This window comes from Carassius carassius, chromosome 10 (assembly GCF_963082965.1).
Source record: "Carassius carassius chromosome 10, fCarCar2.1, whole genome shotgun sequence".
In the NCBI taxonomy this organism is placed as follows: domain Eukaryota; kingdom Metazoa; phylum Chordata; class Actinopteri; order Cypriniformes; family Cyprinidae; genus Carassius; species Carassius carassius.
In genome coordinates this window covers 854,123-879,122 of record NC_081764.1, presented here as the reverse complement: position 1 = coordinate 879,122, position 25,000 = coordinate 854,123, and the positions used below count along the sequence as shown (strand labels likewise).

The window sequence follows — 25,000 nt, the reverse complement described above, 5'->3', positions numbered from 1 at the left end:
AATTTACAGACTGCGGGCGCGACGTCGCTGTGTGATTGGCTGACAGAGTGATCCTTCGTCATTATTTTACCTCACGATAACGGTAAGATAATATTTCTTTGTTTTATGATTGTTTGGTACACCTAATTTATTGCTACTGAATAAGTGTTTATCTTAGAATCAGAGAGTCACTTATAATCTTGGTCTGTCAATAGTTGTTTTTTTTTATCTTATGATGCTAGCTCACTATCGGCTTGTTAGTTGTAATTAGCCATCTAACGTAATTCTGAGAAAAATAGAATCTTGTTTGGAGCTAGCATTGCACCCATTCTGAATTAAACAAATCATTTTAAATCTAGTAACCTTAACTGCTCAAAAACAGTGTTAATTTAATTAAGGACATTATTACTGATGAAAATGTTCATCAGGTGAAGGCTTTTTTTGTGTCAACGATGATAAAGCAGGGTTGCTAACTCTCACGAATTGTGCGTGAGACACACATGCATTGATTATTACGCCGAAGACAAACATGCAGATCAACCGTTTTTGTTATGAATTGTATCCTATTTTCCGTTATTATGTATAGCCTAATACAATTAGTGTAGTATTTAAGGTTAAGTGGAGAAAAGGATTTTAAATTCAATGCAAAGAGGCAAATTAAAGTCATTTTGTGGCCAGAAAAATAATAATTTCCATTTGCAATGCCATTGTTTACCCACTCTAATAAATATACATACTCTAGTTGCTCAAAAGAGTATTGCAGGTCATAACTGCTTACTTATTTTTAGGTTTTGCATTTAAATAAATATTTAGACATGATCAAACACTAGATTATACATTTGAAAAAGATACTCGTATAAGCACACACAAGTGAATATTAATTAATGCAAGAAAATACTGAGTTTAACCCAAGAAAAGTAAGTACAGTAGGCCTATTCATGTGAATTGATAGTGAATCAAGAGATCAAAATTGATTAATGGTCATCAGCATCGTAATCGTATCAAATTATTTCTATTTTTCCCTCTTGTAGAAACACTATTGTGACAAAACATATATTTAAACATATACTCTCATTCACCACTATAGAAGTTTACCCAACTATGACAACTTCTGCTTGAAAATATGAAAGGGTTATGTAACTACATTCAAGATAAATTAGTTTTTTTAATGAAATAAAATGCCTACATGTGCACTGTTCAAAGTATATCACCATTAATAACCTTAATAAGTAGCATGAATAACATGGAGTGCTTTCTTAAATATATTCACAGTAACGACAACAAATATAATATTACAACTTACATCTTACATTATTTTCTCAGATATGGACAAGGGAAAGAAGAGAAGAGCCATCTTGTTATTTCATAGATTTTTATTTAATTTTACATAGTAAATGCTCAGCTGCAAAAACATGTTATGAAACACACAAAGTAAATTAGATTCACAAGTAAAGTAAAGTAAATTATATTATTATATGAAATAAATAAATACAAATATGTATATTATTAGTTGTGTGAGTGTGAGTGTGTGTGAGTGTGTGTGAGTTTGAGTGTGCCTGTGTGTGTGTGTGTGTGTGTTAGTGTGTGTGTGTGTGTGTGTGTGTGTGTGTGTGTGTGTGTGTGTGTGTGTGTGTGTGTGTGTGTGTGTGTGTGTGAGTGTGTGTGTGTGTGTGCGTGTATATGTGCGTGTGTGTGTGCGTGTGTATATGTGTGTGTGTGTGTGTGCGTGTGTGTGTGCGTGTGCGTGCGTGCTGAAAGTCTTTATGTGATACTGAGTTGAACATGAACCAGTTTTACTGTGATTAATTCATTAGTTATTCGGACGAAAATATAACTTTACAACTTTATAAATTTTCTGCATATTTCCTACATCTGACCAGGGATTTTCAGTCGATCACAACCCCCCAGTTATGATCGTAAGAGGGGGACCAACCCAAAATTTAAAAGACAGACATACATTGCATGCATCAAAATGTTAAATATATAAAAGAAATCATATTATAAATGTTTAAAATATTATTTGGAAAATGTTTCTATTATGTTACATTACTGTCAGATGTTTTTTTATTTCTTTAATTTAAGCAATTTTTACATCTATTTTTAACAATTTATTATTTAGTTGAATTGTATTTATTATTTATTGTTCAATTCTTTTACACATCTTTTCTTCTAAGCTCTTGTTAAAACTCTGCACTTTACATGATTTTGACAACTGCATGATATTAGAATTGCATGCCGGGATTTATGATTACAATCATGATTTCTATTCATAGCGATGCATGCATGTTTGCTGACGGATGCTAGATTAATAGTCGTCTTGCGCCATTCCATTTAAACAAATAAGTACTTCATTTTAAAGCATCCGACCGGGAATCAGGGATGTGGCTGAAAGTCCAACAGAATGCTATGCTGAACATTCACAGATGAATCATACACAGAAACATCAATTATGAGAGCTGAAAGTATTGATTTCATGAACTAAAGGGAACGCCTGGAATATAATGTGTTTTACTCATGCTCTGTTTTACAATACGACCACATGACTAGAACAAGTCAATCCAGGACATAACCAAAAGAAAGTGTCTAGTTAGAACGAGCTATTCCAGTGTGTGTGTGTGTGTGTGTGTGTGTGTGTGTGTGTGTGTGTAAATTGAGCATGGCAGTCCACTACCACAAGACGCAAACAGCCAATCAGACTTCACTCAGCAAAGATACACTGTTTACAGCCCCATCAGTCCATTACAACACTTTGCACACAAACAAAACTCTCTATGAGTGTATGTGTGTGTGTGTGACTGTTTAAAGCGGCCGGTGCTGCATAGGTGTGTGTTTATCCCTATTCTGACAAGCCAACAACAGCATCAACACTGCAAACGCATCACATGGGTGAGTATTTATCCTGGGTTAAAGCATGGCACACGTCGCCTGTTTACTTCACAAAACATCATCTAACTTCAAACACAAGTCCACAGGAAAAACATTATGGCTCAGATGTGGCTCTTTTAAAGCTCAGGAGACTCAAACACAAAGAAACTCAGTCTCCGTTTGCTCTCCATCTGAGGTCTTCTGAGTTGAAAGATGTGTGATTTTTCTGCCTCAAAACTCCCAAATGCAAATGCCAAAGCAACATAACGCTGCAGGACACTGAATGTGTATCTGTTTTTTATAAGATGCTGGATTTATTGTGACCGAAGCTGAGCATCTGAGTCACAGCAGCGGCCACACACAGACATGACCCGAGGAAACGCAGGAAAACCGCAGCCTCTCACGCACACGCTTACACGCTTATCATGAACATGAGCGTGTTTCACATGTTTGAGAACTTCAGCTTGTCCTGCTTTAATTAAGACCAGAACCGACGATGATACCCAGATATCAGAAGAACCCATTAAGTTAAACATTCCAAATGTACAGTTTTTTTTCAATGTTCTAAAAATTGTATCATTTTGCAAACATTATGGAAGCGTTACTTTTGAATGTTTCCTAAAAGTTCTGAAACAAGCAGTAACATTTTAAAAACGTTAGACAAACGTCCAGCTAAAAGATACCAGATAACATATATCATATAACGAGATGATTTTCTCTTTAATTATTATTTCTCAGATTAATGTTTTTTATATAACATACTAACCATAAAAGTTTAAAACAGAATGCCTTATTGTTTTTATTTTATTGTTGGCTTTTTGATAAATTCCTGTCAAAATGACATCTGCTAAATGCATAAATGTAATCACATTTTCGGCGGAAATTGTGATAAATACAGTTATACAGCATTAAAATGACTTATATTCTGGTCTTAATTAATTTAGTGAGCTGAGATTGAAACACACATCTCCTTCGACTCTTTTACGGTCTCAGTCTCTAAACGTTTAAAATGCAATGCATTTTTAAAGAAATGTTTCAGCAGAAATAACTATGTTGTGATATACAGCATTAAAATGACTTTTTTTTTTTAAACCGATTTAATTTTTTCCAACAGAAATAACTACGTATATCCTAATATATAGTTACACAGCATTAAAATCATATATCATATCTAACCAGCAATCTCACAACTGTAAAAGCATATCTTCTGAGACACCTTTACTGTTCCAGTCTCTAACAGTTTACAATAGAATTCATTTCTAAAAACAGTTCAGCAGAAATAACTATATTGTGACATGTAGAGTTATACAGCGTTATCATTTCATCCAAACTGATTCTCACAGTGGAACACACATCGTCTGAGCCACTTTAACTGTCCTAATCTCTGTTTCTTTCTTTTATTCCTCCTCGTTCTCTCTCCTGCTGCGTCTGACGCCTCGGTTCTCTCGTTTGGGGAGCACCACTAATAAACCTTGGAGCCTGGACTCCTCGCTGTCTCGCTCTCGCTCAGATCTCTCTGATTTCTTGCCCAGTTCTCTTCTGTTGTCCAAAATGACAAGCGACTTTTTCTTACTCTCTCTTTCTCTCTGTCGTTTTCTTGCATTCTGCCCACTGTGACAAGACTGTGCCAGACACACACACACACACACACACACACGACAGCAGAAACACACACACACACACAGCTGGACCCCAGCTGCCTACAAAGGCTGGGGTTTGAAAATCAATGAAGGCAAATGAAGAAAAAGGGAAAAGAGTTTAAATAAACTGGCACTTGAAAAAAGAAAACGCAAAGAGGCATTTGAAAGAGAGAGAGAGAGAGAAAACACGCGCAGAGAGACAATAGGCAAGGAAATGAGCTGTAAATGCAGCACTACGTCAAGGACCATCCATAATCGCAGATAACAAAGATGTGACATTGACATCTTGCATTAAAATTGCTAAAATCTGATATCATCCAATCCCAAACTTGGCTGGAGTTGTGACAAACGGGAGTGATGTGGACGCCACCCTGGAGTCGCAGCACGTCACTAAATCCTCCGTAGAAAAGACCTTCCTCTCGCTACTGAGGATGATGATGTCAGACTGGACAGCATCTGTGGATCTCATGCTCATTTTGCAAAGCGTTTTCTGTCACTGGTCAGATGAAAGCACTCAGTCTTTTTTGAGTGACACCAGTAAAACACAAAACTAAAGAACGTAAAATGTTTCACTTCATGTTTTCAGATGAAATACAGTCGCCCGGCTATCAAACATATGTTCTACGAACGTTTTGCTAATGTTTTTTAAATGTTTGAAAACTTTTTTAATGATCATGCGAATGTTAAGGGAACATTCCATTGTAACATTGTATCATTTTACAAACATTATGAGATTGTTACTTTTGAACGTTACTTTTGAACATTCCGAAACAAATAGCAACATGTGAAAAATGTCTGGTGAATGTCCACCTGAAACGTTTCAGAAAAATTATGTATACATTTTGTGTTAATGCTTTAAGAACATCATTTAAAAGCAGATAATTTGAACAAACTTTCTATTGATGCTCCTTCAAGAAAAATTACTCATAACTCTGAGATTTAGATTATAGTTCTGAGAACATTCTCTGTTATCTGGACTATCCCACTGTCCACTATCTGCCACATTATCACACACACACACACACACACACACACACACACACACACACACACAGAGATAATCTGAATCAGCACTGTTTAACACTTAATAGTTGAGAAACAAGCTGTTGAGCCATGAAACAAGCAATGAACGCGCCACGTTCTAGAGAAATCTCTCTGCGTTTGTTGCGATTGTGTTTTCTCTCATCACAATCATCTGTTTTGCACATGCACACACACACACACACACACAGAACAGAACAGAGAGGGTGACATAATGTAAGGCTGCGTGATCTACAACATTTTGCATGTCATTCCAACATTTTTTGACAAAGTAATTTATTGAAAGCACAGATGCACAAACACACCTTACCAAGAAAACAAAGACATTTGAACTTCTAAATCAACAGATGTCATGCTGAAGATGAAGACGGTCAGTGTTGTGTTTGTGGTTAGTTAGTGGATGATGATAACAGTTAATGTGATTCACCTGTGTGAAACCAGTCTGCATCTCAAGAACTAGGTTTACTGAAGTGTTAATCAAGCTTTTCAGATTCAAATCAGACCACTTTATATGTAAGTGACTTAAAATGTCAAGTCTTTCATAAAAAATTGGATGACTTTTGTAAGACTAGTCGACACTCCTAAAAAAAGGTTGCAAAAGGGGGTTTCTGCAGCAATGCCATAACAGAACCATTCTTTCCTAAATTAACCGCATTTTTTCATTTTAACAATCTAAAGGAACTTTTCCATAGATGAAGAAACGTTTGTACAATGGAAAAGTTCCATGGAACCGTCAATGCCATAAAGAATACTTATTTTTAAGAGTGTAAGCATTTTATACAACCAGTCACTAACTTCCTACATCCATTAAAAGCCAGCGGATTCAAACACATTAAGACTCAAACATGAAGAAAAGTGATGCTGCGGCAGAGAAAAGATTGACTGATCAGATGACACTTCGATAGTTGTATATTTAAATGACATACTCTATTCATCATGTAAACTGACCACTGATGGAACAAAACAAGGTAGCTGACAGCTCAAAACTGTCCTATTTAGTTACTTTTTCACACATCAGCAGCTAATAGAGGAATTAGGGAAGCAAGTTTACAATCGGTAGGGTCACGACTCAAAGCTATATATATGAGTTTGTGTGTGAGGTGACACAGTGGGCTTCTGCCCGTTAGCTCTGGCGATCACACACGGGTGCGAGGGTGACAGAAATGACACTTTTGGCACATCCAAATGAGGAAGCTGTCTAACCACACACACACACACACCGTCCTGCATGCATGTCCAACAAAACGCCTTCAGTCATGTATAACACTACAGCTGTTAAGAAACACAATCACTCAGATGGTCCAGCAAAGCTCTTTCACACTTCTTCTTCTAAACCACTTATATATCAGATCTCTGGAACATGCAATAGCACCGTGAACGATTGTCCCAGATTGTCTTGCATTCATGGGTATCAACACACAATTGAAAAACAAATGTGAAATCTGAAACTTATTTGTTAGTTGAGTGTGACTTTTGTGGGGTATACATATAACCAGTAAGTGAAGATGGTTGGTCAGAGCTTGAGCCAAACAGAGCGACTTTTCTTCAAGAAAACTAAAGGTAACAAGTTCATTTAGTCTTATTTACTGAGAAATCTCATTATTAAAATCTCAATACGAAATAATAGACGGGGTGCAGGCTTTCTGATTTGCAATTTCAAATTATAAAGTATTAATGCAATTTCAACATAAATTTAAATTAAATAAGCATTTTAATTATTGATTGCACTATACACTTTACAACAATTTCAGAACAAGTACCATACGCCTAAATAAACAGTGAGAGTAAAAAATAATTTTAAAGTCAGCTGTAATCTTATTAGAGTAAAACGAAATCACTGTTCTTCTTCTTTAAACGACTTATTTATTTATTTGACAAATACAAATCGAAAGATTTTCTGTTCTTCAATAATAAGACACGAGGATGTGAGGAAGTAGAACAAATGCAGTGCAGCAGAATGTTGTAAAACTGAATGAAAATGTGATGCTGAGGACGGCAGGAATGATGCAAAGAAGACCGCAACTTCTGCAAACTTTAAAGCTGACAGTCAATGCAAGAAAAATAAATGCACGAATGTTAAAGTTATGCAAGGGCCGGATACGCATGGGCTATTCGTGGATTTATATTTAGGAAGTGCTGTTAAACGTCGTGCGAATCCAGTTTTTCTAGAGGAATGAATGAGCGCTGAAATAAAGCCGGACTTAAGAACTTAGAAACTTCAGAAAGGTTCGCCACTAACCTTGGTTTCTCCGCGGGTTCGCCTGTTTCCTCCGCTTTCCTCTGCTCCTCTCTGCCATGTCGTGGCCGTGTTTGCCCGGGGAGCGCGCGCGCGGACGGATCGTGCGGGTGAATGACTGAAGCGTCGCTCCGCATCGCTCGCGCCCTACAGCGCGTGACTGCGGCGGCACTCAACCCCGCGTCGCGTTCAGCAGCGGCTCTGGTGATGTCATCGGAGGCAGGTCTGCTGTGTCAGCCTAAGAAAGGAGAATTGACGCACTCAAAACGCGTGGTGTTACAATCTTATTCAGAGAAAATTATATTCATGTCTATTTCTTTTTTTTTGGTCATAAAGACAACCGGTATAATGTATCTTATATAGCCCATGTAGTGTTACTAGCCATATTTTAGGTATGCGTTTTATTGGATTGATCTTCTCTAGTGTACATGCGAAAAATGTAATCAAATTAAATATGCGTGTAGTTTAATGCTTTGTTTTTGTATTTAAGAACGTCAGACGTATATGCTACTCAAATATAAGGTTTGCAAAAGTGCTGCAAGTTTACATTTTTGATCATTAGGCTATATATATAATGTACACGTACTGTAAGCGAATATTTACCATTTTAAAAAAGGCAGTGGATTCTAATGAGCCTACACAATGTAAAAATAGGAATATTTTCTTTGCAATAATAGGCCTAAGTTAGATGTTGTTATTTGGTGCAAACAGTACCATATATATATGCACCACACTATTGTAGTACATTATAAAACATTATGTAATAATAACGCATTGAGTGTAAATTAGTAAATACATTTTTTATTAATATTATTAAATGCATGCCGTTTTGGACAGTAAAGACCTCCGTACACTTAACCGATAAACACTTGCGTGGCACGTTATTTTCCACTTTTAGAATATTACCTTTATTTTAGCGGTAAAACGTTGCAAACGCTCTTTTAATGTAGTACAGGACAGGTAGACGTTTTATTGGGATCGATCGCACCTGTTCCCGCCTCCCCGCCCCCTTTCCCCCGTTGATCGCTGTAGGAAGTATTGTATTGTCACCTCTTTTGTGCTAGTAATCGAACGGTAATCTGTTTAGCAACTGAAAAAGAAAAACATCAGAAAAACTCAAACACACCGTTCCAGGACCCCTACTTTGGCATTCACGCGCACCAACCCCGGAGCGCGCAGTGTCATGATAATGCCCGCGCAATACTTCCTGAGGTGCGCGAGGTAGGGAGGACCTTGAATCCCTAAACACTCCCAAATAAATTACTTTTTCCCTTTTAAATGATTTTAATGGTTAAGTAGACTAATACTGTTTGGTATTTAATTACATCTTAATCTGCCTCTTGTTAATTAGTATTATTAATATTTATATAAATGTCGTTTTGTTTGCTTGCAGTAGCCAACAACATTGATTTTAAATAACACACCATATGTGATATATTACAGTATATCGCCTTCTCTTTGAAAAAGATCGATTATATTCATGTTGTCTTGATTATGTCTTGACTCGCGCCAGAAAAAAAGCGCGGTAACGGATTCTGAGGGAAAAATACGTATCTTAATTGTTGTTTTTACAACAACCTGGGGATTTCTATTTTTTGTCTGGAAATATATATATTTATATCTTACAGACATTACAAGAAAACCCTCAACACTAAATATTTCCACAGGATAACCGAGATTTCAAAGAAAAATGGTTTGTATGGTTTGCTTCGATATTTTGCTTAGCATAAACGTCGTAAATTATGCTACGTTGCAAGACTTGTCTGTGATTTTTAGGCTACTTCTTTTATACCCTTATTATTTTAATGTGTCGTGTATACAATCGAGCAAAAACATGGTCGGAACCACATTTCAGTGGTTATATGAAAAGTTTGTACTTCCATTGAGAAACAGAATGATTAGCTAACGTTACCATATTTTACACGTATTACCATGGTACTCCTTTATAGCGAATTATGTGCATTTTTAAATGTTTGTGTAGGGTATACAACCTTATAAAAACGGCATGTTACCACAGTACAGTAATTATATCAGAAGGTAATAGTACTTTAATTTCCATCGAGGAACAGAATGATTACCATGGTATTTACAAAGTATTCCAAGGTACTGACGATGTATGAATCGTGCTCATTTTTAGTAGTCAACCCTGTGCATTTAAAAGGCTAAATGCTAAGGGACATAAAATAAAGGGTTTCAGGTGTAAAAAGCCAAAGAAAAGAAAAGGTTAAGGGATGAGAGGTCACAGCCCTTTTGTCCAAGAGAGGAAAGGAGATGGAATGGGTCATAAACCTACACCCTGCTGGGGATTTTGGATGAGAGGAGTAAAGGAGGACTCAAAGAAAAACTTCATTTACCACTTCACCTCTGCCCCTAAAGATGATGGTAAGTGTTTATACATGAACGTTATAAACAAGGTAATGTTGTCTCTTTATATGCAAACAAATAGTGCAGTTTGCTCTGTGCAGTGAGCCTAAAAACAGCAAGTAAGTGCAAGAATCTGGGCACCAAATGGTCCCAAACACCTCCGTACTTACTGAGGGACGCCCAAGGGTGGGGTGTCCCATGGGGTTTCCAGTACACACGAGTTTGGCAGGGGTTCAGACAGAGAGCAAAGGGAGGAGTCTTCCTTAACAGCATATTAAACAGGAGTTAATTATATGCCAAACTTTGTGACAAAGAGAATAAAAAAGCCTCGACTTGAATGGCGAACCAAGAAAAGAAAAGTCATTATGCTGGTTTCACTTCTTTGCATGTGAAAACCTCAGCGCTTATTTTGCCATTTCCATTTGTATCAGCAACCTCAGCTCAGTAGATTGTGGCTTAAGTCAGGCTGTAGATCTGAGCTCTGTTAAACCTCTGCATTCTCTCTTTAGAAATCAGCTGAAGGCTAAGAATGTTTCCTATGCATTTGTTCAATGAGAATTGAGTGCATATCGTTTGCACTGATTAGAGTTTCAAAATTTATATGCATCAAAAAATAAACATTTGTTTTTGTTTAATGAATTTCAGGTTTAAATAACAGCAAACATTTTTTTTTTGTGCAAAATGACAGAACTACTCAACACTACTCATGATTTAAAGAATCATTCATGCACAGCACAAAAAGCGCGGGACGGCTTCAGTTCTTGAGGTTACCCTAAGTATGAGCAAAAGTAAATGGATCCTTGCCTGAGCATAAACCACTAATGATGAAGGAGGGATAGTGTGAGATGAGAGATGGCTAATAGTGGTCAAGCCACGAAAACAAGGATGGAAGCGAGGTACAGAGCGAAAGGAATAAGCGGAGACGATCAGTCAATTATAACAGATGGGAGACAGGGAGAATTGAGTCAGCGGAGTTGGCGATGGTGATGTCGAGGGCAGGTCTTCATTGGATTCATGCCGCACACAGTATTAGATCAGTGGGGCCGAATCAGGGTACCAGGGACCGGGAGCCACAGCATTGTACACTCAAACACACACACACTGGCATGTAGTGCAGGAAAATCTTTCTTTTGATCTTATAATCAGGGACAGGGAAAGGGCAAGTATGGAGAGGATTAGCTTTGTCACAGAGATTCCAGTATTAGTGAGCAAAAATGTTCTTTTGTAGCTAAAAGGAGGAGGGATCTAATATGCCAGTGTAACATAAACCCTGTGTGTGGCTTTCAAGACCTCACAAAGACCATGAGCTGAAGATTTGACGCCATCTAGAGGAAATCTGACATGCTTCTGCCTAAAAATTACAAATTTAAAAAATATTTAGGAGGCATTGAAAATGCACACAAATATCTTGTGATGTTGTCAGAAATCTTGTTTTTTCACCCAGTTGAGAGAGTAGTACATGGATCAGGGTTGTTATAGTTAAAACAAAAAAAATTAAATACAATAAAATATAAAAACCTATTTTATTAAAGCGAGTTAAACTTGATGTACTATTAAAATAACTAAATCTGAAATAAAAACTAATAAAAATGACAAAACAACAAAATAAAAACAGGAAATATAAAGTAAAAACTAATTCAAAATATTAACAAAGCTATAATAGTAACTCATGGATATGTACAAAGACACATAATACAACAAACACATAATTTTCTTCCATCACAGGCTCTGTTTATTTATAAACTGGTATAATATAGTACCTTTGTACAAAAATGTAGAAAACGGTAGGCAAAAATATCACTTACTTTCCTTGTAAATAGATGAGATAAATGCTAATATAATAAATCTGTTACTACTTTATGAACTTTTGCCAGCAAAAAGGTTTGAGTTGAACTGTGACAGATATAAAAACACACAGAAATGCAAAAACCACAAAATGTTTTTTTTTCCTTAAAAAAAGAAAATGATAAAAAGAATATTGTTACATTCTTTATCACAGCAATATGGAAGCACATGACAATGTGTCTAGCGAATCTCAAGTGTGGACTCTCAGTGCCGGTCGTCTTTGGTATGCCACAGAAAGTGGAAACACTGGGATTTTTAAAGGGTTGCATTTAAAAACCGCAGCCCTTGATAAGACTTAAATGATAAAATGAGTTAGGCACAATGTAGACAAAGTGTTGAAATAACAGAGGACTTAAAACAAAACAAAAAATAAAATACTGCACTGTGTGTACCTTTCATACTTTATGGAAACTTGAATAAAAATTCATCACTTCTCCTCAGCTCAGTGCTGTTGTCAGTGCAATGCATATGCATGCTAGCTTGGGTTATGTAGCACAGCGTACACTAAAATAAACTATAAAAAAAAACAGTGCCGTTACCCTTTAACGTATCTGTCTGAAAGCAGACTAGTCAAATAATCAGAAAACAAACACTAAAACTTTGAATGAATATAATGACTCAAAGGCTCCTGTCTAGACCTAGAGATAATTAAAAAGGCTTCAAAATACTGTAATGTAATTTGCCATTATGACAGTTAGCGATGCATTTTATTAAGAACACTCTTTCTCTTAAGCCCAATGTATATGCATGTACTCTTTACCCTCAGCTTATGCAAACAGCTTTTTTGCACTAATTAGTTGCTCCACAAGGTGGCGACATTGAAGCGCAACAAAAACAGATGCCTGCTAGTTCAAAAGAGCACAGAGTTTTTTTATTGCTTAACTTCTGTAGAGGAATAGCGCAGACATCGACAAAGATTAAACTTTCTGGTGCACATGTGTCGGCCACCTGTGTTTTTGTGCACTATTAAGCGGAGTATACTTTGAAAGCTTATGCATTTGGCTGTACTCATACACCAAGTGTTCATCAACTGAAGTATACTTTTGGGCTTCATACTGAGTTTGTCCATCCGTCACAGTGTCCATGTGTCTCATCTGACGAGTTTTCTCCAACATGTCGTTCCTGTGAGGAATCAAAGAGGCCACAAAGGTCAAAGGCACTTAAGTCCTGTCTTTACCGGTACTTCTAGATAATGTGCCAACCAGCTTCTTCCTTTACACATTCGCTCACTTAGTATTTCAGTCTTCTTGTGGCTTTTGAGCCAGTCCAAGTTTGTATATGTATCAAAAAGTAGATTTTTTTTTATACTATCTTTCGCCATCATTTACAGTCCAAAGCTCATATTTACATTTTAAACAAAGATTTCCATCATAAACACAGTCTCACAGTAGTGACTGGAATGCCCCTTCTGTAATGTCATTAGGCCTCTGTGGTAAAGTTTAGCAACATATTTTACACAATTACAAAACTACTAGGCAAAATCTGTGAGATCCCATGTTGGACATCAGCAGAAACATTAGTACCTGGTGCATGAGCAAGAAAAGGACATCCAGAGGAACCTCTAGTGTCGAAAGGGCTATAGAGTCTACATGCTCACATTGGCTCAATTATAAGTATATACACTTTAAGACAATGTGTTCAAATACTTGTTCTCCCCAGCAAGGGATGTCAACATTGAGGTCATGTCCCCGATTGCCATATTGGAAAGGCCACTTGGAAGGGTGATGGAGGTTTGGGGTGTGGTGAGACGGGAGGAGGTCTGAGAGGAGCACTGGTGGTGTCCAAGCGGTGGGTTTACTGGACTGTAAGATGAAGGTTCTGGGTCATCAATGATGGAAGCAAAGTCAATCTGAGCATTCTCCAAGTCCAGGTTTTCTAAGGCGTTGGACATGGGTGCAGGGTCCGAGTAGGCCATCGATGTGGGCTTGGTATTAGGGTCTATCCCTGTCAGGTGCTGCTGGGCCAGGCATGGACCATCTTGAATTTTCTCTATATCGTGGTGCATGTGTATCTGGCCAGAGTAGTACATGGGGTTGTTGTTATTGGTGAATTTTTCCAAATGTTGCTGCTGAACTGGCGGGAGACGGACTCCTCTTCTGGGACTGGCGGTGGAGTGGACGGGGCTCAGGTGAGTTGGGCTGCCCAGGTAAGCTCCACCTGTCTGCTGGGATAAACTGTTTTGGCGACTCAGAGGCTTTCGTCCCTGAGGTGGTCGTGGCACCATATCCGGCCCGTAGCAGGATCCCTGAAACCCAGTGGTATTCTCCTTGATGGAAGCGGGAACTGTATTTTGCGGTGGGCTCATCAAGTTCTGATTCGGGTAGCCTTGAAAAGAATTACCAGGATAAAGGTTCTGGTTAGCTGGTTGATTCTGTGGACTGTGCTGCAACATCGCCGTTTGTCCTCCCAAGTCCATGCCATCAGGCTTCCCAGAGAGACCATCGACGACTACCCTTTGCTCCTGCTGCTGTTCCCACAGGAGAGCTTGCTGGGACTGCACATAGTTCCTCACCATCATTTCCTTCATCTGATGCATTGGCGTCTGCGACCCACAGCTCTCCGCCAGTGCAAGATTTATCCCTCCACCACGTGGGAACGATCCCACCTGGCTCTGCTGTGGAAGACCGGCTTGTGTTCCCATCTGGCCTTGAAGGAAGTCACAATTCACATTGGAGGATCTGCTCATGAGGCCCCGGCCTTGCGGCTGAGTTGGATACGTCTGCATATTCACATTGTGCCGGTGCTGGTGTAGAGGTTTGATGTTCTGGCAAGAACTGGATCCTCCTATGGATGAATGGAACTGCTCTGGTTTTACAGTAACTCTTTGATGGCCAGGGTCAGATGTAGGGTCGTATACACCCTGGTGAGTGTAGTGCTGTCCTTGCATCCCTACACCCTGGTACTGCGTATTGGTCTGAGGGCTATGGTTGCTCTGTCCCCAGGGTCCTGATCCATCAGCATGACTGGGATAATGTGGTCCGGAAGGACTGAGCTGGCAGTTGCTCATGCCATACTCAGCCTGCTGTAGAAGACTGTTCGAAATGTCACCCTGAACCATCATCCCTGTGGCACAGATCTCATCACGCTGGCCCTGGTATGGACCTTGCATTTGAGACTGGTAGACTTGATCCATGCAGCTCAATCCTTCTTGTCCGGGAGACATTTGACTTGCATTGTGAGGGTGGAGTTGAGGTTGCTGGTAGCCCATGTAGGCTCGGTCTCCACCTTGGATCATGTTGCCCTGCTCTCTGCGTTCGGCGGTCCCATGAGGATCCATAGCCATGGCCTCCATCATAACATTTTCAGTTATGCTCGGTGGACGAGGTGAGTACATGTGCCGGCTGAGAGAGGCATCAGATCCGCACTGCTGCAGTGCATTGCGGCGACTCATAAGGGACACGTTGCTCAAGCTGTTAAAGCGTTGCACCTTTGGTAAACCCTGGGAGTCAGCACCTGAGCGTACTGGATCGCTGGCGCGCCTCATGCTGTTCCCAGGTGCTTGATGTGGATAAATCACTCCCGTGCCGTATTCGGCATTAGCACTGTGCCTCCGTGTGCCACCTTGCTGCAGAAATGGAGGAAGAGGTTGGCCATGGCATTCCCTAAGGAACCTTCCAGGGTTGCCAGGTTGGTCCATGTTGGGTAACGGGGTTGGCGGTGGGCCGCCTGTTGCTGCTGCATATTTAGCTTTCAGACTATACTGCTGAGCAGGAGTCAGACTCGGTAGACCTGGCAACCCCCCAGGGTTCTGGCATGATCCGCCTCTTTGGCTGTTCTGAGGAGACAGTGGGTCACCAGGAACATCGGCTCCCATCACAGACTGGCAATGACCCACTTGGGAAATGTCACTTGAGCGTCTGCTTGATAGGTAGGGTGAGACCATGGATGAACGGCGGCTCACTGTGTAGGCAGAGCTGAGGCTGCTGGTGCCGCTTCCCCGTCGGTCATTCGGTGGGCAGAGCATTCCCATTCCACTAACTCCACCCAGATCCGTGGCAGAAAGCTCCATTACACGCCGGTTGGAGAGCAAGGGTGAAGGTGCACACATGCCCATCTTCTCTCCTGTTTCCGCAAGGAGCCAGAGAAGGAAGAAGATGTAGCATGAGAATTATTCGATGGCAGATTTCAATGGAAAACATTAAGCTAGAGATCATAAAATCATGGGATTGATGATTAATTTGAAAGCACAGTTCAGGTGACCTCGCATAAGTTATTTCATAGTTCATAGTTCTTTTGTTTTAGCCACAGTTTTTGTCTTACAACAAAAACTTGCATTTTTATAATAAATTAATTGCAATAAATTGTAATCAGTGTTAATTTTTACAGTTTACTGTTTTAGTCCGTTTTTGTCCTTTGACAGAAATGCAAATGTTTAATATTAAACAATGCAAAAATTAATTGCAATTAGTGTTTGTAGTTTTTTAGTCATTTTTGTCTTACAACAAAAGCAACCTACAGTTTTCTTTCTTTATATTAAGTTGCATTAATTTCGATTAAGGATAGTTTGTGTTTGTGTTTTTTTGTGTAGGTTTTGTCTTGCAACAATTTAATAAATTAATTCCAATAATTGATATCAGTGTTAGATTTTTATTATTATTTTAGTCATAATTTTTGTCTTCTGACCAAAATATCCCGCACATTTCATCATTTCATCATATTTACTGATTTTAGCTTTTCTGTCTAAAGAGACATCTAATTTTAGTAGACGAAAATAAAATTTCACAAATTCAAAAAAATTCTGAAATGTTCTATTAATTTGTGCAATTAAATCATTGTGCCATTGTAGATTATAATAATGTTTACACCTGTGCATTTATCCCACACAGCATTAAATTGCATAGGCTTTTACCTGAGAGAGCTGGCAGTTTATTCCCTGCGCTCCGCCCAGGTGGTGTTGACCGGCGAATTTGCTTCAGTTTGTCGATCTTCAGGTTCTCCAACCTCTTCAAGGCCTGAACGGACATGCACATTCCCCCCGAGCCTCCGCTCGACTCGGGCCCGCCGGTGTTCCCGCTCTCCTCTTGTGTGGTCAGGTCTTCCAGACTCCCCGCCGCATTGAGGTTCATCTCCACTCCGCTGTCGTTATTGTTAGCGCTCCCTAGTGGAGAACGTTCGCTACTACAGGATGACTGGCCTCCAGGACTTGGCTGGGATTTCTAGAAATGATTCAAGACATATTGTAGTTACTATTCACACAGCTATGCGTTACAATGAATAGCCAAGAGAAAAAGAGGACAAAGCTTGTCTTACCAGTGTGGTTTCTGGAGCGAGTAATTTGCAGTCCTCTCTGCTTCTCTCTTCTTTTTCTATCAGAAGTTCAGAGCTCTGTCCTGCACTGGTCAGACCTGAAGGACGTGGTCCGGTGTCTCCGCGGTGCTTTTTAGTGATGTGAGCCTCAGGTCCGTGCACCGTCTTCACGTGCTTCCTCAGAGAGCTCGGGTCGGTGTAGCGCTTCGTACAGCCCGGGATCTTACAAACGTACGGTTTCTAAAGGCCGGAAACAGAGAGCATGGTTGGCATGTAATCTGCAGCTGTCGCCAAACGTTTGGAAATGACGCTACATTTATGCATTGTTACAAAAAACAAAAACAAAAAACAAAATTAATTGCAGTCAGTTTTAAAACGTTTTCTTTTGTCAGAAATATCCTGCACATTTTGTCATGTAACATTCATTTTAATAAAACATTGTACAAACCTGCAAATACATCAAAAACAAAAAAATTGAATGCAACACATAACCAGCAGAAAACATGACAATGTTTTCAAAATCACAAAATAATTTTTTCGTAATATATAGGCATATTTTATTTTGTTTTCTTTACGAGTCTACCTCGTTGGAGTGTGTTCGGTTCTGGTGCTTTGCGCGGTCGGATGCATTGGAGAAAGCCTTGTTGCAGCCCTCGTGTTCACACACATAGGGTTTCTCGCCGGTGTGCGAGCGCAGATGAGTCTTCAGGTTCTCCAGACGCGAGTACGCTTTATTACAGCCTTCAAACTGAGACGCACAAACAGAAACATCTACGTCACATCAGTGTTTTCAAGAGCGTTCACACACCGAGCGTCAGAGCGAGTACTCACAGTGCACTTGTGAGGTTTCTCTCCCGTGTGTCTGCGCATGTGCACCACCAGCATGTACTGGGCTTTAAAGGGCCGCTGCTCTCGAGAACAGTCCGTCCAGTGACACACGAACTCCTTCTTCTCTCCGTGGATGTGCTCGTTATTGATGTGCTGGACAGAGAATCAGAGGAGAATCAGATTAAAAGCATGACAAAACACTAGAGATGCTCGATGGAGGAAAAACCACCTTGTGCCAATGTTATTTAGTATTGTTCACGCACTGTTATAAGATTTATTAATATTTGGAATTAGCTTTTAATTTAATATTTTCAGTTTTCGATTAAATTTTAGTTTAAGTTTTAGTAAATTTGTAATGTGCTTTATTCAGATGTATAACCTTATATATATATATATCATTCTATGTAGTATTTATTAATATTTTGAAAATTAGATTTTAGTTTTATATTCTTAGCTTTCAATTTAATTGTAGTTTTAGTAATTTAGTTATGTGCTTCAGTCATTTTTATTACATATATATATATATAATTTTTTTTTTACCTATAATTTATTTTTATTAAAATTTTCTATTGTATTATTTATTAATATATTTTTTTTGCTTTTATTTTTATATTTTTGATTTTACAATTATTTATTTATATTTTATATTATATTTTAATATTTTATTTTATATTAGCTTTTATATTTTCAGTTTTAAATATAATTTTAGTTTGTTTTAGTAATTTTATTATGTGCTTTTGTCATCTGTACTAGTTTGTTTTATATATACAGTATATATATATATATATACAAACACACTTTATATTTAATTTAGTTTTAGTACTTAAGCTTAAAGTTATTCATTTAAAAAAAAAACATTTAAGTTGTTTAAGTTTTTCATTTAATATTTATATTTTATTTTATTTCATCTTTAATTCAATTACAATACCTTTTTTTTCTTTTGCAATACTTTAACAATAACAAAGCTGCATGGTGCAATTAGCCATTTTTTTTCATCTCAATACAAAAACAAATATCTTATGAAATTTTGCCATATAGCACAGAAGTCATATGGACGACTGTTATTGGGATTTCAGTGTGTTTCTTTCTTTTTTGGAGCTTTAGGATCTATTTCTGTAATGTTCTCCTTTTGTGAATAACAGCATGCATGTTGAGTAAATGACTCTCTCTCTCTCTCTGTCTCTCTCTCTCTCTCTCTGTCTCTCTCTCTCTCTCTCTCTCTCTCTCTCTCTCTCTCTCTCTCTCTCTCTCTGTCTCTCTCTGTCTCTCTCTGTCTCTCTCTCTCTCTCTCTCTCTCTCTCTCGCTCACTCTCTCTCTCTGTCTCTCTCTCTCTCTCTCTCTCTCTCTCTCTCTGTCTCTCTCTGTCTCTCTCTGTCTCTCTCTCTCTCTCTCTCTCTCTCTCTCGCTCACTCTCTCTCTCTGTCTCTCTCTCTGTCTCTCGCTCTCTCTCTCGCTCTCTCTCTCTCTCTCTCTCTCTCTCTCTCTCGCTCACTCACATGCACGAGTTGCTCCTGAGTGTCGAACTCTTTGCTGCAGCTCTCCCAGTGGCAGTTTGTCTCGTAAATGGCTTCTGGTTCAGGTTTCTCCTCCTTATCCAGATCATCTCTGCCCTCCAGTAAACCCAGAAGAGGATCCTGCAGAAACCAGCGCAGGAGCTCACAAACCTGGATGCACTCGGGCATTATGAGTATTGAGAGCAAGGTTTGTGAGTTCACCTGTGTCCCAGTGGAGGATGGACTGGCCACGTCTCCCTCCGAATGCTCCTCCAGGCTCTTGATGTTGATGTTGTCCATCACGCTGCCCAGAACCGGCTCGGTCTTCAGCTGCAGACACACAAAAAAAATCACTAAAACTGAAATAAAACGTCAAACCTAAATAGTAATATGAATTAATAAAAAAAATAAGCAAAGGCACATGAAAAAATTACGAATTTCCATTTTAAGTTATTAACTGCTAAATAAATAAAATTTATCTAAAACTGAAAAAAAAAAATTAATCCAAATAGCAGTAGCAAACAAAATCATAAAATTACAAATATTCATTTAGTTGAAGCACCAAAATATGTAAATACTAGAAATAAAATAAATAAAAATTAAAACGACAAAAGCACATAACGAAATTATCCATTTCTATTTAGTTTAAGGTACTAAATGCTAAAACTATAATAAATAAAACTGAGGTAAAAACTGAAATAAAAAAATACATCCAAATAGCAGAATTATTAAAAAAATCTAACCTACATAGAAATATTAATGAATCAAAAAATAAGCAAAAACGTGATAAAACAACAAATTGAGCTTAAACTGACATTAAAAAAAATTAATCAATTCCAAATAATAAACAAACTGGCAAAACCACATAAAATAATAATAATAATAAAAGTCCATTTAGTTTTAGTTGACCACTAAAATTACTAACTGGGTAAAAAAATAAAAACTGCATTTAAACTAAAACTTGTTTAAATAATATATATATATATATATATAAACATATATAAAAATAGAGTTTAAGTTGAAGCACAAAATTACTAAGAAGAAATAAAATAAATAAAAACTAAAAATGACAAAAGCACATAACAAAATTAACATGTAGCACTACAATTATAAAAAAAGACTAAAACTGAAATAAAAAGTTAAGCAGTGCAAAACAAAAGACTAAAAATGTAACAAATTACAATATAAACTGAAAGTATGAAAACAGCAAACTGTAGATGTTAATAAGAACTAACAGTATATGGGTGACACGAGAGCTGGTGTTAAATCTGTGTGAGCGAGCGACGGACTCACGTGTGTGTGTTTGTGCGGAGCGTGAAGTCTGGGGTGGCATGATGGGACGGGGTGAGAGCCGTACATGTTGCCCTGCGGTCTGGACGGGTAATTCATGGACCCGGAGAAACCCAACGACGGACTGAAATCAGAAACATCCCTCTTTAATGCATCAGAATCGGCTGTCTGTGAGGAACTGTCTGGCGTTTACAGCAGATCTTCACCTCATGGTGCCCACAGACAGATGCCCGTATGAGCTGGCAGCGTTCGGCCCGCAGCGAGAGCTCACGAAGGCCACCAGAGAGTTGGGCGAGGTGCGGATGACCGTCTGCAGGTCCACACTGGCGTCAGACAGCGGAGAGATGGACAGAGCGCGCTTCTTACTCAGCTTCAGCATGGAGCGAGGCGTCGAGAAACAAGACGCTTCCAGACACACACAGAGACCAGATAAAGATGCATCCAGCGTTTCATTCATGTTTCTAAAACACTAGCATTAGCATGCATTAGATACCATTACATTAACACTGAGCTACTGTTATTGCATTGCACATTCAAGTGGTTAATGCATTTCGTATGAACATGGACTAAAAGTGAGCAATAGAATATTTATAAAATTTATTAATATTTACAAAACCCTTAATGTCTAGGGTTTTCCGAACAGAGTTGATAAAAAGATTATAATTAATTAAAAAAATTAAATTATTAACAATCAAAATCAAACACTTATATTTTTACATTTTAAGTTAAGCTTAGTTAAAGCAATAATATATAATAAAAAAAACTGGGGGTTAAGAGTTGATTTAAAGGCTAATCATTAAATAAATAAAAAAATATTAACATTTTTAACATTTCGATCTGGATAAATGATCTTTAGTTATTGCAGGGGTTTCCCAAACTGAAATAAAATAAAATAAAATAAAATATTCTAATAAAGGTTAAATGTTTTTTTTTTTTTACCTGCATGTCATGTGACCATTAATCCATGCACATGTGAAATATTAACTAATCACTTAATATATTTCTCTAGATTTGCATACTAAACTAAGGTTAGATAAATCAAATGTTTTTCTCCGTAGATGAAGGTGTGATGTTGAAGGGTTTGTTGTGACGTGGTCTCACCGTCTCCTGATGCCATGTGTTCAGATCCTGGCTGGTTATGAGCGAGGTTGTGATGTGATGTCATCATGCTCTGGTTACAGTAGGGGGCGCCACTGACACCTAAAACAACATCAACGCTGTTAGTGCAGCACCGTTAACGTGACACTCTGCGTCTGAAGGATGATGATGAGGAGAGCTCACCCTCTGGAGGAGGCATCCCGCGGTGTCCCATCATGCCGTGCGGCGGGGGGGCGTGTGGCGGCCGCATGTAGGGGTCCATACAGGCTCCAGGGGTCATGGAGGGGTTGTACATCTCTCTGTGGTCAGACACCTCGCTGTAGACCGATCTCACAGACGGAGCCAGTCTGCACACATAAACACACTTACTATTAGTTTTTGATAAAATTATATATATATATATATATATACACATACTTCAATAAATTATGTGCACAAAATAAAATATAAATAAAATACCTGCATTGAGAGTACATAAAGAGAGTAGTAGAAAATGAAGAGGTAGGTTTAATACTTGTATATACATTAATTATTATTCATTATTTTATTATTATTATTATAAATTATATATGCATTTTTGAAGAAAATACACAGATGGATACAATATATATTTTATAAAAAATCTCTATTTCACTTTCTTTTAAAATAATAAATATAAGTGTGCGCTTAATTACAAGTATAAATGTAAATAAATAAATAATGTAATCAATAGATTCAAGATTTCTATTTGTCACATACACAATTATATAAATATATGATATAATTAAACACACACATACATCGATAGATAATTACGGAGCCCCGCACATGACATGCAAGAAAAAATAAATAAATTGTGCGCACGATTTAGCAAATTGAGGGAACGCAATCGTAATCGTGTGCACGTTTTAGCCTACTATTTTTTCCTGCATGTCATGTGCCCGGCTCCGTAGATAATAGAAGTGTGAGTGTCACTTGAACTAAAGTACTGAATAAAGTGGAGGACGTCGGTGAGGGTTTAGTGTGATTCATCAGCTCTTCCACCGAGAGGCGCACTTCCTACAGCTTTTCTTCAGACTCCCTCAAAAAAAGACTAGAAACACATCATTCAGCGGATTCCCCAACACTCCTCAACCTTCCTCTTTCTCTACCTTCCCTAACTGAGCCAGTGTCCCTTCTGTCTCTGTGTGTGTGTGTGTGTGTGTGTGTGTGTGTGTGTGTGTGTGTGTGTGTGTGTGTGTGTGTGTGTGTGAGAGCGTGTGTGTGAGTGAGCGTGTGTGTGTGTGTGTGTGAGTGTGTGTGTGAGAGCGTGTGTGTGAGTGAGCGTGTGTGTGTGTGTGTGTGTGTGAGAGCGTGTGTGTGAGTGAGCGTGTGTGTGTGTGTGTGTGAGAGCGTGTGTGTGTGTGTGAGTGTGAGTGAGCGTGTGTGTGTGTGTGTGTGAGAGCGTGTGTGTGTGTGTGTGTGTGTGTGTGTGTGTGTGTGTGAGAGCGTGTGTGTGAGTGAGCGTGTGTGTGTGTGTGTGAGAGCGTGTGTGTGTGTGTGAGTGTGAGTGAGCGTGTGTGTGTGTGTGTGTGAGAGCGTGTGTGTGTGTGTGTGTGTGTGTGTGAGAGCGTGTGTGTGTGTGTGTGTGAGTGTGAGAGCGTGTGTGTGTGTGTGTGTGAGAGCGTGTGTGTGTGTGTGTGTGTGAGAGCGTGTGTGTGAGTGTGTGTGTGTGTGTGTGTGTGTGAGAGCGTGTGTGTGTGTGTGAGAGCGTGTGTGTGTGAGAGCGTGTGTGTGTGTGTGTGTGTGTGTGTGAGAGCGTGTGTGTGTGAGAGCGTGTGTGTGTGTGTGTGTGTGTGTGTGTGTGTGAGAGCGTGTGTGTGTGAGAGCGTGTGTGTGTGTGTGTGTGAGTGTGTTTGTGTGTGTGTGTTGATCTGACAAGCAGAGCTGCTATTAAGAGATAAATATTACTATTAAACTCATTAGATGATGTATTTTAGTAATATATGTATTATTGTTTTTAGATCATTTATCTGTCAAATGAGATCTGTTTAAGTTTGGTATAACCGTGTGAAAACCCAGGCAAAACTGTTTTGTTTCTCAAGTGAGTGTGTGTTGAATGAAGGAGTTTTTGGGTCGTTTCGGTTTTTCCTTTAGGTTACTGTACTCAACTTCTCTCTTAAGATTTTTGTAAGAACTATTCTATTAAGATCAAAGTGTTTTTTTTGTTTGACACGACTAAATGAAGTTGTAATACTAAAATGCAGTCGTCTCTCTGAGGAAACCTGAGTCTGGTTTGGTCAGTCATGCGGAGAGCTGCTCTCTGACCAGTAATAAGCAGCTGTGAGAGAGAAAGCGGCCGAGAGACACAGAGAAGCTCAGAGAGAGAGAGGGAGAGAGAGAGAGGCTCAACATGGGTGGCATTCAGCAGGAGGCGGAGCCAGAGACTGCACATGACCTCATCATTAATAACCATCATTAAACTGAAAGAGCCAAAACAAGCCTGACCGTGAACATTAGATTGAGAAAACTACCAGATAAAATAATTCTAATATATTTCTTTGTTTAAAAAACTGTAAAGTTCAAGCTTTAATTCCTATGATTGCGTTTGCAGTTTCTAGTAAAGTTATAAAATAATCATGATCAGTGAGAATGAGCCAAATACTTTAACTTAACAATTACCTTAAAAAATACCAGCCATAAATAATTCTAAATAATTAAAAAAATATATTAATAAAAAATAAGCAATCATGTTGTATTTCATTTAAAAAAAGTTTAATAAAAATTAAAAATATATATTTGAAACTTTTATGCATATGCACTTTTTTAGTCAGCCAAAACATGTATGTACAACATTGATGTACACCTGAGATTATAAGTTAATATTTCAATATGTTCTCTGATGTTGTTCAATGGCCACATTAAACAACAAAGACTATCTTATGTTTTAATATTATATTCAAGAAAAAACATTTAAAGTAAATTTTATTTATTTCTGAAATATATTAATATTATTACATTTATTTAAATAAATGTAATTGTATTTTATGCAAAGTTTATATTTTAGATTTAATGAATTGTCAAACCCTAGTTTTGGAAAGCATTACTTTTGTTA

The 25,000-nt window shown here is 38.3% G+C and overlaps 2 protein-coding genes across 4 annotated transcripts in view; both read right to left on the bottom strand.

Annotated features, from left to right (window-relative positions):
• Positions 1 to 7,985, bottom strand: part of LOC132152262 (zinc finger E-box-binding homeobox 1-like) — a 38,353-nt gene extending 30,368 nt beyond the window's left edge. The window contains exon 1 of the mRNA XM_059561073.1: positions 7,765 to 7,985. Coding sequence (XP_059417056.1) covers positions 7,765 to 7,822 — 58 coding nt within the window. The 5' untranslated portion in view covers positions 7,823 to 7,985. The remainder of the gene's footprint in view (positions 1 to 7,764) is intronic.
• Positions 7,986 to 11,834: 3,849 nt separating this feature from the next.
• gli1 (GLI family zinc finger 1) overlaps positions 11,835 to 25,000 on the bottom strand; it is a 46,917-nt gene continuing 33,751 nt past the window's right edge. For all 3 annotated transcript variants that reach the window (XM_059559587.1, XM_059559589.1, XM_059559588.1), the window contains 11 exons: positions 22,111 to 22,274; positions 21,931 to 22,029; positions 21,036 to 21,234; positions 20,833 to 20,953; positions 19,762 to 19,869; positions 19,543 to 19,680; positions 18,049 to 18,198; positions 17,801 to 17,965; positions 17,221 to 17,457; positions 16,820 to 17,126; positions 11,835 to 16,032 (listed from right to left, as the gene is read on the bottom strand). In XM_059559587.1, the coding sequence (XP_059415570.1) occupies positions 13,595 to 16,032; positions 16,820 to 17,126; positions 17,221 to 17,457; positions 17,801 to 17,965; positions 18,049 to 18,198; positions 19,543 to 19,680; positions 19,762 to 19,869; positions 20,833 to 20,953; positions 21,036 to 21,234; positions 21,931 to 22,029; positions 22,111 to 22,274 (4,126 nt within the window). In that variant the 3' untranslated portion in view covers positions 11,835 to 13,594. The remainder of the gene's footprint in view (positions 16,033 to 16,819; positions 17,127 to 17,220; positions 17,458 to 17,800; positions 17,966 to 18,048; positions 18,199 to 19,542; positions 19,681 to 19,761; positions 19,870 to 20,832; positions 20,954 to 21,035; positions 21,235 to 21,930; positions 22,030 to 22,110; positions 22,275 to 25,000) is intronic.